We start from the raw sequence: 18,935 nt of genomic DNA, 5'->3' as shown, positions 1-18,935 counted from the left end.
GGCGTGGTAATACTGCAACAACCTGGCTCCCACAGCAATTGGCTCGCTGTCATTGCTGCTCTCTCTTTGAGGGGAATCTTCCTTCCCTGCCCCTTTGGGCAGGAAAATTCCCTCTCGATTGCCAGGGAGTTCTCCTGTAACTCCTTCCTGGCCCGTACGCTCTGGCGTCCTTGAAGTCCTGTGCTTGGTATCTAAACGGCCTGGTTGATGCTGCCTTTTTTGAGGCCTTCTCTTGTGGCAGCCAGACCGACTTTCCACCCGATATTTTTGATATAATATCGTCTAGTTGTTTGCCAAATAAGTAGCTGCCTTGGAAGGGCAGGGACATAAGTTTATTTTTTTATTGGACATCTGTCACCCAAGGTTTAAGCCAAAGGGCTCTCCTTATTACTGCCGCCGTGGCCGTAGACCTGGCTGCTAGTTTTACAGTGTCCACCGAAGCCTCACACAGAAACTCTACCGCTAGCTGTATGTCCTGGATGGACTTTATTAAGTCCGATCTTCGTATGCCATCTAGCATATCCCCCTCCAGTTGCTGACACCAACTTCTGAGGACCCTAGATGTTACTGCCATTGCTGCAGTCGGTTTCAGAGCTGCCCCCGAGATTAGGTGCTGCTTCCTAAGGCCCAACTCAATGCGCCTTTCCATCGGGTCCTTGAACAAGTTTGCCTCTTCAAGAGGAAGCGTTGTTTTTCTTGATATCCGGGCTATTGCTGCGTCAACTCTGGGTAACTCCTCCCATGTCGACACATGAGCCTGATCAAAAGGGTACATCCGATTAATCTTAGGTGGAACCGCCACCCTCCTATCGGGGTGTTTCCATTCTTCCTCAATGATCCCCCTAAGGGAGACTGAAAGTGGGAATTTCTTCCCTTTTTTCTTTTTGTCTTGGAACAAGAGTTCCTGTCGATTGAGGTCTTCTTGTTGGTCCTCAATTTTTAGGGACTTATGTATCAATTCCAGTAGGTTTTCCACCATTACTGGGTTATAATCCATATCCGCCTTATCCTGCGGATCATCATCTGGATCAATATCTTGAAAACCCGTTGATGGCCCTTCTGCTGGCCCAGCCTGTGAGTCCTCAGAGTCTGACAACACGGCATGCTTTCTTTTGGTGCTCAGTTTGGCCAAGTCCTCCTTGGTAACAAACTTTCCAGATAATGCTGTACTCAGCATATCCACTAATCCTGCCATTTGGCTAGGGGAAAACAGTTGAGGGGTTTTGCATATTTCACAGACATCCTCTTTATAGCCTTCAGGCAGTTTTTTGTCACACATTGCACATTTGGAAGTGTGAACTCTTCTATGTTTAGTTTTAGCGCTGTCCTTGCTTGCTTTGGACCTAGGCACATAATATGACACCCTGAGTATCATGACAACAAAAAACAACAGGCAGCCTCTAAGGCAAAAAAAAAAACATAGTCCAAATTAGGCTCTTACCCCGACTTTTTAGTGCTTGGCCGTTTATCTTCATCCATGGTATCGGCGGGCGCTTCTAATACTATACTGAGCCCCGGCTGATAAGGTTAATCCTATCAGAGGCAGTGAACTCTAAAATAAATATGTGCCATCATGAGCCACGAAAGAAAACACACTTAACACCCATATACTGTATTCTGGTATTACTCACAAGCCAGTACGCGAGATTTAGGAGCTGCTTCCCCTCAGTTGCGTCCGCTTTGCTCCACGCTATCCGGCAAGAACAAACAACAGCAGCCGCGCGCACAGGCACTTCCGCCTTATACGCCGGCCGCCGCGTCACTACTGCTGCGACCCGGCGCCGCCGCGCCTTCCAATGACGCTTGCGCCCGCCGATGACGTTAGCCTCCTTTCCCCATGGATGAAGGGAGGCCAGGCTGCCGCGCGCATCCACGCCACCTGAGGACGCCGCCGCTCAGCCGTTTTGACGGCATCCAGCACCCGGGCTCCATGCCCGCCGGAGGCCGGCCTGTGCTCTCCCTTCCCCGCTCACACAGGTATACCAGCGGGGGAATTCAAAAGTCTCACAGCACTAGTCTTCACGGGGTAATCCTCATACTGCCCATGGAAAGGAAAAAAAAAAACACTGAATGAGGGAGAAGGGGGCGTATATATACACACAAGAAGGAGGTCTTTTTTTCCTTTCCATGAATACTGCCCAGAAGGGAGGAACCCAGTGATTGGCTGCCAGGGAGGAGGTAGAGGAAAAAATGGTTTGAATTGTAGAAATTTATTCTACAGACTTACAAATGGAATATTTTGTTATTGCAGGCCCAAGAACGAGGTTGCCAGTTACTTACAATTTTGGCACAAAACATATTAAATGCACATTACAATCTGTGCTATAGCATGGTATAAACAGCATTAAATATTGGATGACATCATTAATGTCGGTGACAGATTATGTTTGTATTTCCAGGCACAGAATCAAAATGGAGCTGGTACTAGGATACAGCTGTTAGTTTAATGTTTATGTTGTAAGAGAAACCGTGAGGTTTGTTTCTTGTCAGCCTCGAGAAAAAGCCAAAATACTGTAAATGCTTATTTTTCATAGAATGTTGCCTGCATGTTGGGAATGTGGTAAAGGCCAACCTACTATAATATTATCTTTTTTCAGTTTTCAAGTTAATAAGCAATGTTTACACTTAACAATATTTATTGGCAACTTTAAAAAAAGTAACATTACACAATTATGACATTACATTCCTGTCGCAAACTACACAGTGGGGGGGGACGTGCTGCCAGCAGTCGGAGCCAGGCAGCGCTGAAGCGGACTTCAGATATCAGCTCAGTGTCACTGCCTGGCGCTAACCAGCGGCAATCCCAAAAATTGCTCTGGGCAATGGAGCATAGCCTGGAAAATTCTCAGGATTACCACTGAAATGTGATTGTAAATGGTGTCTTTTAAGTCTGGAAGTCCAACATGGGTTAATACATGTTGGACTTCCAGACTTAAAAGACACATTTACCAACAGATAAAAAAAAACTTTTTTTAAATAATCATCATCATCATCATCATCATCAGGTACACTGGTTGACTAATGCTTGTAGACCTAGAGACCACAAAACTGTTTTGATGGGAAGCGCACCATAAAATCTACAGCACAACAGCCACTGTTACGAAAAACTGAATGATTGAAATAAGAAAAAAGTTGGTTTAAACCTCTAGGATAGGGGTTAGCATGGGTGCTGATCACACTATTTTAGTAGCCTATAGCAGTGTAGGGAATGTATTTATATTGGCTGTTTAAGGTGAGGGGTGTTACAGACCAAAGGCTCTCTGCTATAGGCTTCCCACCCTTCCTCCCCTTTTGATGAAGTTTATTGTTTTTGAAATTGGCTATTTTGCAGTGGGAAAGAATGTCAGGTCACCGGTACGGGTGCAATTGTTTAACTTAAGTGCTCCCCCTTCTTTGACTGGTAGTAGGCTATACCACCCAAATGGGTAGGTGGTTAAGGTAGAAGGTGAGAGATTACCTTTTGTGGCTTATAGAGGTTTTCGATTAATATTTGTACACTGTTTTAGTTGTATTTGGGCATTGCTGAATAGCTGATTCTTAATGGCCAACCTAGATTTACTGCCATACATCCTTTAATAATAATTAGCATTTAATAAATAGCTAATAGTTGCTCCACCAAAATATACATCTCGTGTCTTGATTTACTTAAAGCTGGCTATACACTACTGAGCTGTATCGCAGCAGTGTGTGGCCATCCGATCCCCAGCATGCCTCGGACCTTTACATAATCACATCTGAACCTTTCACATGCGACCCCTGTTTCCCTCTGCTGGGAGGGGGGACCAAGTCGAGACCGATGTGCGTGGAACCGGAAATGCATCGGAAATGCTGTAGTGTATGGGGGCCTTACTTTACAGTTTAAGGTTAAGTGATCTGCCCCCATGACACATCTCATCTGATTGGTTTACTTTATGTTCTTTCCAGTAAAACAATAAAGCTGACAATAACAGTAAGCAGTTGGGAGGTATATGCAAGAGACTTCCCTAATCTGCCCCAGCATACCTATGTTCGGCATTCCGGCAGTCAGAATTTGGCACCAGGATTCTGGTTATGGCATCCTTATTTATGTTTGGATTCTGCAAACAATCTTCTAGCAGTAGTTGGGGTGCTGGCATAGGTATTGTGAACTCCAGCATCCCGAATGGCAAGATGCTGAATGCATCCCTTAAGGAAAGCACATAGATTATTTTTTGTCATATTAATTAAGCTGGGTACACACTGGAGCAATGGGCATTTGTTTCTACACTACACAAGAGCGTGCAATCCCACATACAATGACCAGTGTAGGCAATGTGTCATTATGAAACAGTAGAACAAAAACACTTACGAAAATATAACCGTTAAAGAAATTAAAGACTGGTTGCTATAGTAGAATGTGAGGAGAGAACAAGATTGCGCTTTAAAGAGCTAAGGATGCACTAGAAGGATATTGGTACTATACTGTATTGTATGCTGATGCTTTATCAATGTCTCCCAACTATCCCACACATGACCAGCAGTGTCCCACAATGGGGGAGGGGTGGAGGTGTGTCGGGAAGGAGTCCCCTCTGCCCATAGCCACTGTGCTATTCAGTCAGACAGAGGGGCTGGGGACATGGCCAGCAGCACACAAAGCTTTGTCCATGCCCCTACAGTGGTGGAACGGGGTCCTGGCCTCTCGGGAGCGCTGTGATCATAGGGTGCATGCAGGCGTCCCTCCTTGCTTCTGGCCAAAGTTGAGAGGTATGTGTATCACATGCTATAAATGTCATTATTGAATATGAAAACTTTGAGGTTATGTTACACAAAAATTATTATACATTTTCTTAATAGTACTTTCATGTCAACAACTAGTATGTTTTTCATTTACTGCATTATAATGTTCTCTATCTTTGCTAACGTGATCTGAATGGCTGTTCTGGTCATACTGAATGTTTCTTTTTATTCTATTTTTTTTTGTCTAAAAGGTAGCTACATCTATACATTAAATGGCAGTGATCCAGAAGGATATCCAGTAACGTATGGCCTAACCTTTGAACCCGGATCAAAATCCTATTTTTCTGTTGACACAGTTCATGGAAATGTTACATTAATTGAAGAGCTAGACAGAGAGGTAATTTTCTAAGATACTACATTTTGCAAATATAAATATATAAATGTGGCCTAATCCAGAATATAATTTGTAAGGAATGATTGCTGCAATGCAGGGGTTTTCAACATGTAAGGGTCTATGTGCTAAGCCTGGGAGCAGGGCAGTATCTAGGGCCAGGAGAGCTGAGCAGTCACATGGGGCGCCTGGCTGCAGGCTAGCCATCCACATGGAACACGTCCCTCTCAAAATGGCTGCAGCCACATAGGAGACACTTGTGAAGGATGTTAGAGGAGTTGGCCGCCATTTGGAAGTTACATTTTTGGAGGTTTGGACGCATTTGTCCCTTTCATGCATTTCGCCCGATGGCATAATGACAATAAGCAGGTAGAGTGCCATAATGTATAAGGGGCATTACTTTGTGTGGTATAATATGGTGTCAGGGGCATAATTTGGTGCAAAGGGCATATGTATATGGGGCTCTATTGTGTCAATGAAAGTAATTATTTTCCTGCAAGGGCAAATATTGCAGCGAGGTGATGCATTTTATTTAATTTTTTAGAATGTATATGGAGGGCACATTTAAGTGTTCATTCTTGGAACCAAATTGTCTAGAAATCCTGACTTGCAGAGAGATAAAGCACCAACCAACCTGCTCCTCACTAGCATTTTCAAACAGACTATACCATGGCAGTTAGGAGCAGACTGGCTGGTATTTTATCTTTTTCTAAAGCTTAGTACATAGACCACATAATCCATAGCAGAACCAGAACCTGATTTTGACGTTGATAGTACTATAGGCAAGATGAAGGTTTTAATGTGAGACTTCTGTATATGGATTCTGAATATGTATAGAAAGTGCCACAATGTAGCAGTTGTGGCTCTTTCACCAGTTCATCTACAGTACAACTTTGTAAATGTTTAAAATTAATTCCTGTATGGTTAAAGTTTCAGTTTAGGGTCTGTAAAAGTAAATGTGAAATCTAAAGAATGTCCCTACAGGCCTACACTAAACCACTCAGTGCAGCTTATTTGTTTTGCTGTATGGTGTACCTGCACCAAATCTACAATGTTGAGTACTTGATTACACCCAGATTGCTTGGCATCCTGGAATTAGCCACATCATTTTGAGATATGAGACCCTATCTAAGAGATCTACAAGCAAAATATATCCAGTATAAAGTTGTGCGCACACGGTGCGATTCTGGCTCATGCATACCTCCCAACGTGATCCTCTGCTCCTGGATATTCCCCTTCATGCACGATTGCCATCATCTGTGTTGAATAGTTTAATTAATAAGAAAGGTGCTTCAACACAGATTATGGTAATCATACATCAAGAGGGAAGTGCAGCAGCAGATCAATGTGTTCCTCCTGGAGAGGGTCATGTTGGAAGGTATGCTCATGGCCGATTTAGAATACACAATTTTGACAAATCGATTTTGACTATGTGCTATTTGGATTGTGGCCAAATACACTATACACATAGATTCAAAATGGTCTTGCCTGCACAGTCTAACTCAGGGCTGGGCAACACCGGCCCTCCAGATGTTAGTGAACTACACATCCCAGGATGCTTTGTATTAGTTTTGCTATGTGGCCATGCTGAAACTGATGCAAGGCATGCTGGGATGTCTAGTTCATCAACATCTGGAGGGCCGGTGTTGCCCAGCCCTGGTCTAACTCTACTTGTGATACCGACCTCGCAGGGCTGCGCATTGGTATTGCATGCAGGGATGACACTGTGCATATTTGGCTAATTTACTATCCGATTCATAAGCCAAAATGGCACCATGTGTACACAGTTTAGGTCTTCTCGGCACCTACAGTAAGCAAAACTTCAATATATTGATCCCCCAACCACACAATGCAACCAATACCCACTTCCATTGCAAGTGTTGAGGTGGCATTTTAGAAGTTTCTATGCCTACAGTATAGAGTTTTCTAGGTTTATACAATTAGTTTGAAAAATTAGTAAATAAATGTCCCCCTAACCAACTATTAACATTTTATTGATAAAAATGTATGTGCATTTAATCATCTCAGTACATATTTACATGTGTTTTGTTCTATTTACAGAAACAGGATGAGATTGAGGCAGTGGTCAGCATTTCAGATGGACTCAACAAGGTAAATGTAGGGAGATTAATAACAACATTTAGGTTAGTAGGAAATCAAATTCATTAAAAATTCTTAAAAAGAAGGTTAGTGAGCATGTGCCCTGAATGAGTGTAGAGGGTTGCCAGCAGGGATTAAAGTGGAGTGGAACAGAGTTCCACCACCTGTAATGGTAGGGGGAACTCAGTTCCACCTCTACCACAGCCCTACACAGTAACTCCAACTGAAAAGCCTGTCCCAACTGGCTCCTTGTCTGGCACAGCATATGTGATGTCATGTCATTACCACCACTGAAGTGAAGAAGAAAGAAGCGGAAGCTGCTGGAGGGACAGAGACAGATACTGTATGTGTATAAAGGGCACTTACTGTTTACATTTGATGTATGAGGTACTACTTATGTGGGCATTATGTGAATTAGAAATTCTACTGTGGGCATTATGTATAAGCGACACTACTAATTGGCATACATGTATAAGGAGTACTACTGTGTAGGATAACATGAATAAGGGGCATTACTGTGTGGTGCATTTGAATCAGGGGCACTACATGCGGTGTAATGTGAACATAATTGTGCTACTTTGTGGTGCAATTTACAGTAAATTGGGGTTATCATCATCATCATCCTTTTGAGACCACTGTCCCTTTACAAAGTATGGAAGTTAGAGCACAAATGGGGCAGTGGCAGGGGAAGTGAGTTTCTCCACTTCATCAGGACCACTTTAAGCACTGGTTGCCAGTGTTGCATGCCAAACAGTGTGCACCTTTAATGCGCACAGTTAGGACTGAGTATACAGACTATCCGACTTATGCTTATGACCAATTGACACTTTTTTGTGGCCAATTGTGTACATTTTAATTGAATCCTTGTTTAAAGTAAATTACTATTGCAAACATACTGAGTCTATTACCAATTTCTACTGTATACAGCCATATGCACCCATATATGTATATTCACTGCATATTGATTAACAATTAAGACAGAGCGCGTCACTAACCCACAAAAATTATATACGTTCAAAAAGATTGGAACCCAGTCAGATCCATAAGTGTTCGCAGCTAGTCGTAACATCAATCTCAGTGCGCAGATACAACAAGAAATTCTCTACTATCTCCAGTACATGGTTTGCTTTTTCTGCAATGTGACTGAGGTGCAAAATGTGGAGTGTCTCGGTCACATGGCAGAGGAAAGGCCTATCAAGAAGGGGAAGCATGGCTGTATTAGGAGGAGGGAGGCAGGGTGTGGCATAGAGGAGGGAGACAAATCAGTGCTGAAGCTAAGTAGTCACTATCTGTAATAAATAATAAAAAGGGACTCACAGATTGCCCCAGACTCTATAATTCTGCCTTCAGAATTAGGCACCTACAGTTAAGGCCCCATACACTAGTGAGATTTGGTCAAATTTGACCTGATTCGGATGGATCGGTCCCTTGCGCAGGGAACATAATGTCCTCATCAGCAGCACCACTTTTACACAAAATGCCAGTAGTAGCAGCACCACTTACACATATACTGTCTCCAGTAGCAGTGCCACTAACACTCATAATGGCTGCATAAGTGATGTCCCTTACACCTAATACCAATAGCAGTAGCACCACTTTTATACACATAATTACTGTAGTAGTTGCACCCCTTATAAATATAATGCACTCAGTAGTAGCGCCAATTATACACATAATAAAGCCTGCAATAGTAGCACCACTTATACGGATTCAGTACTGAATCCCGGCGGTCGGGATCCCGGCGTTCAGAATCCCGACGCCGGAATCCCGACAGCCGAAATGCCGACAAGGGGGGGGGACGTGGATCGCCCCCCCTTGCGGGCTCGCTGCGCTCGCCACGCAGCGGGCCCGGTGCCTCGCTACGCTCGGCACACTAATTTATTCTCCCTCCAGGGGTGTCGTGGACACCCACGGAGGGAGAATATGTCGTATTTCGGCGGTCGGGATTCCGGCGTCGGGATTCTGAACGCCGGGATATTAACTGCATCCCACTTATACACATAATGTCCGCAGTAGCAGCACCGCTTAAACACACATTGCTCCCAGTAGCATCACCATGCAGTGCCACATACACACAAAATGCCTACAGTAGCAGCACTGTTTAAACACATAATGCCCCCAGTAGTAGCTCCACTTAGTAATAGTGTTGCTTACACACATAAAGTCCCCATTAGCAGCACCGCTTACACACATTGTGCCCCCAGTAGCAGTACTGCTTACACACATAATACCCCCAGTAGCAGTGTCGCTTAGATGCATAATGCCCCCAGTAGTGGCACCCCTTTGTAGCAGTGCTGCCTACACACGTCTCCTGTAGCAGTGCCACATGCATAATGTTCTCAGTAGTAGGACCGCTTAGACACATAGGGTTCTCAGTAGTAGGTCCGCTTACATGCATAATGTTCCCATTAGCAGCATCAGCAGTGCCCCTTACATGCACAATGCCCAGAGTAGCAGTGCCATTTAATTTACACGTATTATGTTTTTCAGTAGCGAGGCTGCTCACATGCATAACGCCCCTCAGTAGCAGCACCGCTTCTATGAATAATGCCTCCCCCACACTCACACACGGTGCTGTGCGATGTGATGTGCACTCATACCATCACACAGCACATAAAGTCTGTACAGCCTTTGATTTTTGAACTAGCTTCAGATAGCATCGCACGTGATTTGCGTGCAATTCGATCCAGTTAAAAATGCATGGGCACCTTTACTTAATAGTGCTTGGATGCAGCTGTGACATTCATCACTTTCTCTTGCGTAGCTCTTGCCGTTTGTACCCTTTAGCCAGGCCCATTTTTCCCACATTGCTCCGCCCCTTTTTGGGAACCGCTGCCTGAGCCTGATGCTTAATGGGACTTGGTTGGGAGGATTTTCCGGTTGCTGGTACCACTGCCTGTCCTACCCTTTGACAGGCAGCGGCAGCCAGCAGAAACAACTGAGCAGAGTATACATCAGCCGGGATGCAGAGTGGGGAGAGAGCCTCTCTAGCCTGGTGCCTCCCTGCTTTGCAGCCTTTGCTGAGATGGTGCACAAAGAAGAAGTGTATTAAAAATGTAGTGGGCATTCCTGGGCAGTGAGAGGGAAATGTCTGCATGGATGGAGATGGTCTGTATCATATGGGAGTGTTGGAGGTTTCATATAAGGACAATGAGAAGCCAGTATCTTCCAAACAATACATACATGTAGTATAGTTTCATAACTTTCCAACAAAGACTATTCCCTCTTCCAAAAATACAACGCTCAACAAAATGCAGCAGATCATTTCTCAAGCACTATAACCAGGAAAAAAGAAATTACTGCCCTTTTCTTCTCCAGAAATGCAATGGTTAATGGATCTCAATTCTATGTTGTTTTTCCCAATACGTGAGCATTGCACCATATGAGTTTTAATTACACAGCACGCAATTAACACCCTAGATGGCTAGCAGCATTTGACTTGTAAAACATGCACTAAGCACCACAGAAATGAAAAGGAAAAAAAATGTTTTCTCTTCACACACAAAAAAAAGTCCAAAAGTACATGGCGATTTAAACAAGGTTCTAGAAACAACTGCAGTTTTTATGTCTTGCCAGCTGTACTTACAATTACCTGAATTTTCTGCCTCATTAGATCCTTAGCCATGTGGGAAGCTTCTGTGTGCAGCACCTCAGCAAAGCAGTTTCCCTGTACCGTACTGGTCACAAAAAGCAGGACACCATGCGTCACAACATGACCCTCTCCAGGAGGGACACAATGCTCAGTTTCTGGGCTTTCCTATGAATGTATGACTGCCATCAACTGTGCTGAACAGGGTAATTGAGAAGAAAGGTGTTTTTCAACACAGGTGATGGCAATCATACATTAAGAGAAACAGAGCATTGTGTCTCTCCTGGAGAGGGTCATGCTGGGACATATGGGACACACAGCATGCAGGCTTCCATTAAAACAGTCTCTGGCAGCAAAAACCGTAGTTTAACATATACACAAAATGCCTGAACAAACAGGCACAGTGATAAGACATACAGAAGAAAACAAATGTTCCAGTCCCCAAAGTGCTAGTGTTCTGTCTGCTAGCGGATGCAGCCAGATTCTGCTATGCTCCCCAGCACAGCCAAATCAGAAAGTCCCTAGCACTATGGAAACTCAGGCCTAACCAATAGCTGCTACTCTGACTAACCAGAGCACCTGGTCAAAGAGTCTCCCAGTGACAAGTTGCAGCTGGGGCTGTGCAATCCTGAGAACCTGGAGTGCCAAAATTCCACTGCTGCTACAAAGTGCACATGATTTGCTTTAAGCTTGGTACACACACAAAGATTTATCTGTCCAATCTGTCTGGTGAGAACCAAAATCTGGTAATGTGTGGGAGCATTTGACAATCAACCATTCACTCCAAAATGCTGGAAAATGGATAAAAACAATTGTTCGTATAAATATGTTAAATAAACTGGATTTTACCAAGTTGTCTGTATGCCCATGGTTTGATTTTCAGTGTTTGGGAGTAAATGTTCGATACTCTCATGCATATATTACCAGATTTTTATTCTCAACAGATACATTGGACAGATAAATCTGTAGGTGTGTACCCAGCTGTCTCCCTTAAAGGGAGCTGATCCCACAGGACTATGGGCAAGTGATAGAAAACCCCTCTTACCACATTATGCAATCGAGCCTGTGTATGAATGACTATACTTAAATGACCACAAAATCTGGTCTTGGATGGAAGCAAATGAGAATTAAACATCTGCTCCCAAATGCTGCAAAGCAGACAATGGTCATTCAGACAAACTGCCTAAAGCCATTTGATTTAAGAAATGTATCCAATCATTTTTGTCCATTTTCCAGCCTTTACATTTACAGATTGTTGCTCCCACCAGACAGATTGGACAGACAAATCTGTAGGTGTGTACCCAGCTTATACCACTTTTTAGAACTGCTGGGTCGCACCCAGCTTTTTGGACCTGGATGCGACCTTGCAGTTGTTCCATTTTACACCGTTGTCCCCTGGCATTATGCCAGGTGGGCGACGGCGGCGAAGTCGGGCCCTGAGCTTTTCTCAACCCAGCACATGCTGCTGTGTGCTGGGTGGCCGTGTGGCCAGGGAGGTCCTGTTTTTCCCGTATTTTCTTCTAAGGGCTATTTCACACGCTCCGGCTCCTGCCGGGCGGCGAAAACCTGCATGGCCAGGAAGCTGTGCCGCACACAGCAGTTTACAATGGTAGGGATGGCCACAGTCCGGCAGCCGTCCCTTCCAGTGGTGGGATCCATGCTGCAACTGGGCGGCCGGGCCGTGGCCGTCCCGTGTGAATGGACACAATAGTGTGTGCGGCATGGCTTTTGACCATGCAGGGTTTCGCCGCCCGGCAGGAGCCGGAGCATGTGAAATAGCCCTTAGGATACATAGCCAGTGGTGCAGGGAGAGGGGGAGCAGGTACTTTTTACCTGGGATGGGGTCTGATGGAGGGTCCTGCTACCTCTCTCCCTAGCCCAGCAAATGCTGCATAGTGCTGTGTGCTGAGCTGGGGAGAGATGCATCTGCAGTGGCAGGCTGTCCTCTCTCTCCCTGAGTGGTTGTGTGAGGCCGCCTACCAGACCCTGTAAAGTATTTTTTTTTTTTTACAGTTTTGCCCCCTCCTGTTGGCCATGCCCCCTCATTTTACCGGGAACCGGCAGAGCTGTCAGCTTTCCTATACATAACCATGCTTCCCTTGATTAAGACACACACCCTGTAAAGTACCTGGACCCAGACAGGTTTTCTACTGCCCTGTGCTTACTGTTTCCATTCTTATTACAGGTTTCCGAGAGAGTCAGAGTACTCGTAACAGATGCCAATGATGAAAGCCCTGAGTTCCTGAATACACCTTATATTGTGAATGTACCTGAGGTATATTTTCAAAATGATTTATAAAAGATTCTTTGTTGGGACAACTTTCTTCTGCACAAATGGTAGAATGTGCGACAGAAGGTCACTTTCTGCATTCCCACAAATCCATTACTGCGTTATACAATGTGGATCCAATGGAATGAACACATACTGTACATGTTTGTGTTTTTCAGAGCACGCCCCCTGGAAGCAGTATTTTTCAGGTAGAGGCAATAGACAGAGACACAGGGTCTGGTGGAAGCATCACCTATTTAATACAGGTAAATCTGACTATTTAATTCAAATTTTTTATTTAAAGCTTGACTGAAGGCTGATTATGTTTATCCTTCTTATTTTTGCTTAGTATTGAATACATCACATTTCTGACTGATATAATGGAATGGGTCTACTCATGTTGCACTGTCTTATAGGACTCCACAAGTCCCTTATTGCATGTACCATATATAGCTGACGTTCAGAATAGTATGGGACAGTTACTGTAGATGCTGCTGCATTAAAAAAAAAAAAAATGTTTTCTGGGTCACCTGTGGATTTTTTAAATGTGACAGTTGGTGATACACAATGCACCTGCTGGGTGACTTGGAAAACCGGAACTGTTAAGGTCCCCATACATTAGGCCGACATTAGGACAAGTCGGACCTAATTTCCCCTGAGCTTCCCCGGCAGCTGCCAGGGAGAGCTCAGTATGATTTGGCACTTGATGTGCCATTTTTTACATGGGATAAATCACATGTGATTTATCCCATGTAATTCTTGGGGAGCTGCGGGGGCAGGAGGTCTGGGCTGTGGGTGCAGTGTCGCACGAGGCGTTCAGTCCGCAGTGTCTTGGAAGCACTGAGCGGACACTGCGGACAGCGGCAGCACAATGTGATTTAAAAATGCTGAGAGAGCACTTTTGGCCAATCAGTGGCTGGCCTATCTTTTTCATGTTCTACCACACCGCTGTTCACAGTGTCCGCTCAGTGCTTCCCGGACACTGAGGACTGCCCTCCCTGCATGACGCTGCACCCACAGCCCGGACCTCCTGCCCTGCATGACGCTGCCCCGCAGCCTGGACCCCACACTGCCCTCGCAGTCCAGACCCCACGCTGCCTGCCCCCTTCACATAGGTGTGTGGCAGCGGTGCCACACACCTATGTCCAACATATCATGGGTGCTAAAAAGCACCCGCGATGTGCCTCTGATGGGTCCGATCCAACGGGTTGAACTTGCAGCAGGTTCAATCTGTCGGGCCCGACCCGATGCACATGGAACCACACTTCGGACCGGGTGGGGTGTCAAAAACATCCGATTTAGGCCGATTTCTCGGCTCGATCAGTCTGAATCAAGGGAAATTGGCCCACATCGGTTAAGGGCATTTGAGTGTCAAGGAAGAACAGGATCCTAGTGGAAAGTAATTTATACCACTTTCACATTGCTTTGGCGGGTCAGGCGCTTCATATTAAACACAGTGGCGTAACTACTTATTTTGCGCCCCCACGGCGCAAATTTTCTTGTGCCCCCCCCATGCCCATACTTGGCCAGCCGCATCTACGGTCACGGTCCCGTCTCTCCGAGCACTGGCTCCTGCTGCTATAATGAAAAGTGACTCTTAGAAAATGGCTGCCCCCATACTGCAGACAGAAAACTGTCTGCAGTATGGGGGCAGCCATTTTCTGCAGTATGCGGGCAGCCATTTTCTAAGTGTCCGTTTTCTTAGAAAATGGCTGCCCCCATACTGCAGACAGAAAACTGTCTGCAGTATGGGGCAGCCATTTTCTAAGTGTCCATTTTCATTATAGAAGCAGGAGCCAGCGCTATGTGAGGCGGGACTGTGACGGCACGGCAGGCAGGTACCGGCAGACAGCAGCGGGTAACTATGGCCCCGCAGACCCCCGGCGCCCAAACTTTCTCTGCGCCTCCCCACCACCGCGGGGGCTGCGGAGCTATAGTTACGCCACTGATTAAACATTATAAACTGGTTCAACCCTTCTTATAACCCATGTCGAATTGCAGAGTTTGTCGACCCAGGTTAACCAGTGTGGTGCTTTCACATCTAGGGCCTTATTCAGATCTGAGCACAGTACAAATTTGTTCGGAAAATGGTCAAAATCATGTGCACTGCAGGTGGGGAAAATGTAACATCTATAGAGAGTTAGATTTGTGTGAGTTATTTTGTTTCTGTGCAGGGTAAATACTGGCTGTATTATTTTTACACTGCATTTCAGTTTCAGCACACCCCACCCAAATGTAACTCTCTCTGCACATGTTATATCTGCTCCACCTGCAGTGCACATGGTTTTGCCCATTTTCCAAACAAATGTGTACTGAGCTCAGATCTGAATAAAGGAGCCCATACACGGTCCGTTGTGTCCGGCTCCGTTCTGTACTATGCGATGCACGCTCCCGCGCATCACATAGTACGGTACAAAAAGTATGTGCTGCACATACTTTTTGTACTAGCTATACATCGGATCGGATCGCAGTGCATGCACAAAGCATGCACAAGGGATGCGATCCGATCCGATGTGTGCTGTTTAAGCACACAACGGATCCGATTAACGGACCGTCTAGGGGCTTTAGGCCCCTAGACCTGAGACTGAGGCAGCAACTCAGTAATAAGTGCAATGTGAAAGTGATATTAGGGGGGAAATTTACTAAAGGAAATTTGTAAAAAAATAGGTGTATTTGTATCCAGAAATACACTTATTTTAGACATTTACTATCCCGAAAATACAGAATTCGTATTGATAGCACATAAAGACGAATACGAATTGCCGTATTTTCTGGATAGTAAATGTCAAAAATAAGTGTATTTCTAGATACAGCAGATACACCTATTTTTTGACAAATTTCCTTAAGTAAATTTCCCCCTGAAAGTCTACAGATCTCTGTTCTGACACTTTTGGACATCTGCAAAACTAAGATGAAGTCAGCTTATGTTTTGCTCTTTTCGCCATTGAAATGACTGATCAGCCTGTAGGTATCTGAAGTTGCTGGCTGTAGCTGTATGTGTACAACCTGCAAATGCAACATTTCAACAACATATTACAAGAACTGTAGAGGCCAAACATGTTGTGATAGAATAAATACATATTTCTATATATTTGATGGAAGAATGCACTTGCATACAGTAATGCCAACATGGTTGAAATGAACGCATTTTAACCATATTGGCATTATAATTATAAACTTGTTTAACGTTATAATTCTGACATCGTTAATACTTTTTTTTAATTGTTCTTTTTTTGTTATTGTTTTTAATACTAGTATCAGTAGTTCCGATTATGTTAATGCCCAGACAAGCGTGTCACTGCTACTGAGTAAACAAAACTCCATTTTAGGTTTTAGCATGCTTGTAATAGAAGATAAGTATTGTTGTGTATTTTGAGTTTGGCAGTAGTACAAGCTAAAGTTTAGAGAATGACACAAATATCTGCTGCCTCAAGTTTTATGATGGCAATTTGCATATACTGCAGAAAGTCATGAACAGTGATTAGATGAATTACAATTAATTTCAAAATCCCTCTTTGCCATGAAAATGAATTTAATCCCCCCCCCCCCAAAAAAAATTCACATCATTTCAGCCCTGCCACAAAAGGACCAGCTGACATCATGTCAGTGATTCTCTGCCATGTTGATTGAGTTAGAATACCAAACTTGAAGCTTTAAAAGGAGGTGGTGCATGAAATCATTGTTCTTTCTCTGCTAACTATGGCTACCTGTAAAGAAACATGTGCAATCATCATTGCTTTTCACAAAAAGGGCTTCACAGGCAGTGGTTTTTCTGCTAATAAGATTGCACCTCAATTAAACATTTATCGTATTCAGGGCTTAAAGTGGTCATGCAGAGGTGGGGGAACTAATTTCTCTATGCGACCTAATTACCCCTCTCCCCTCCCCCCATTAGGCAGCGACAGGGCCAGTGGTAGGGTTTTTGGCACCCCCCTGCAAACTAGAATGCTTTGATGTGAGAATTTCTGTACAGGGCCAATGTGGAGATTAAAATGTTCCATCTCACCATTAGAGGTGGTCGAACTCAGTTCCACCCCGTTCCCCTCACTTTAACCCCTGATCGTATCATCAAGAACTTCAAGTAGAGAGGTTGAACAGGTTTGAAGAAGTCAGTGTGCCCAAGAACATCTAGCAAGCACCCGAACCAGAATGGTACCAACACATGCTCAAGGAGCAACTTCTCCCAACCATCCAAGAGCAGTTTGGTGAAGAACAATGCATTTTCCAGCATGATGAAGCACCTTGCCATAAGGCAAAAGTGGCTCAAGGAACAAAACATCAACATTTTGGGTCCATGGGCAGGTAACTGCCCTAAACTTAATTCCATTGAGAACTTGTGGTCAATCCTTAAGTAGCAGGTGGATAAATAAGAAGCCACATACTGTATAATGACAAACTCCAAGCATAGATTAGTCATGAAAGGGTAGCCAACAGTCAGTATGTGGCCCAGAAGTTGATTGACTCTTTGCATAAACTTAAAATAATTGTCAATAAATGCCTTTGTCACTTATGAAAAGCTTGTAATTTTACTGGTAACATCTGGCAAAAAGGTCTAAAAACAGTGAAACAGCAAACTTTGTGAAAATCAATACTCAAATCTTTTGGCCATGGCTGTACATACTGTTACATTCACTGTAGGCATGACACTGCTACTTCATTTTGTTTCACGCATGTGCGTAACTATAGTGGGTGTAAGGGTTGCCATGGCAGCCCAGAGGCATAGGAGTGCCAGAACCAGGTTATAAAGTTGCATACCAATTGCCCAGGTTTGCCTGTTAAGGAATTTGGTGTGATCCGTAGTATAACCTGAATTGTGTGACAATCAGTGGTGGCTTTTACCTCATGGCAGAAGGGCTGCCGCAAGCCGCGATGGAGGACCCCCCCCCCCCTGCCGCTCCTCCTGATCCCACCGCAGGTGCTGCGTTCCAGGTGCCTGTACTATTACGGATTCTACCTGAGGGGGTTGGGGGCTGCAGCTCTGCAGCCCATAGGTAAAAACCGCCAGTGGTGACTATACATTGTCAGTGAGAGGAGTGGTGGATGTTATAATGGTAATGTAGCATCATTTAAACTGGAAGCCACTGTAATGTGGCACAATGTGAACTGAAGGCCACTCTGTCATAGTCTGATCTGCTCATTGTATTGTGGCGAACACTGCTGTATAATGTTAAATAATAAGAACTGGAGGCCACTGTAATCTGACACAGTATGAACTGGAGGCCATTGTAATTCGTGATCTTCTAAACTGCTATCTGCTCATTGTAATGTGGAGAACAATATAATGCCTTGATGGCTAACCTTGACACTCCAGCTGTTGTTGACAGTGGCGTAACTATGAAAATTGCGCCCCCCCCCAGTAAATATAACAACCCTCCCCCCCAGTAAATATAACAACCACCTCCCCCCGCTCACTGCCGCCCATGCCCCTGTGCCCCCGTGCCTCACAGCAGGGACTTAGCCATGGGGCTCTTACGATGGTGTGAAGAGCGCCCGTAGGGCACAAAGAGTCACCTAGTAATTGAATATCTAAGAAGTCTTTTTTTTTTTTAAACTCTCGAACATTCATTCCCCAAACTATATGTGAATATATAAATTTACAGGCAGGCACGAGCTGCAGTTTCATTTGTGTAATCATTTGTGTAATCCCAGAGATACAGATGTGATTATTTGCTATTTGTGTGTTTTAAAACATGCTCTGCCCTACACTGGCTCCTGTCACCTCTAGAATCCAAGTCAAGCTTCTCATACTCCCTCCTGCCTATCCTCTGTGCTCCACAAATACATGCTGTCTCCTCTATACTGATTACTATCTCCTACCTCCAAGATTTGGCATATGCTTCTCACTATCGCTGGAGTTCTCTACCTCTCCCTATCAGACTCTCCACCTGTTT

At 44.6% G+C, this 18,935-nt stretch overlaps 1 protein-coding gene across 2 annotated transcripts in view; it reads left to right on the top strand.

The window, feature by feature from the left end:
- CDHR1 (cadherin related family member 1) overlaps nucleotides 1-18,935 on the top strand; it is a 95,346-nt gene that overhangs the window by 7,673 nt on the left and 68,738 nt on the right. For both annotated transcript variants that reach the window (XM_083146389.1, XM_083146390.1), the window contains exons 3-6: nucleotides 4,947-5,092; nucleotides 7,148-7,198; nucleotides 12,961-13,050; nucleotides 13,224-13,310. In XM_083146389.1, coding sequence (XP_083002515.1) covers nucleotides 4,947-5,092; nucleotides 7,148-7,198; nucleotides 12,961-13,050; nucleotides 13,224-13,310 — 374 coding nt within the window. The remainder of the gene's footprint in view (nucleotides 1-4,946; nucleotides 5,093-7,147; nucleotides 7,199-12,960; nucleotides 13,051-13,223; nucleotides 13,311-18,935) is intronic.

The sequence above is a fragment of the Crinia signifera genome, chromosome 6 (genome assembly GCF_055691185.1).
Source record: "Crinia signifera chromosome 6, ASM5569118v1, whole genome shotgun sequence".
Taxonomy (NCBI): Eukaryota; Metazoa; Chordata; class Amphibia; order Anura; family Myobatrachidae; genus Crinia; species Crinia signifera.
Note: the sequence above shows the minus strand (reverse complement) of the source record. Positions and strands in the feature narration are given on the sequence as shown.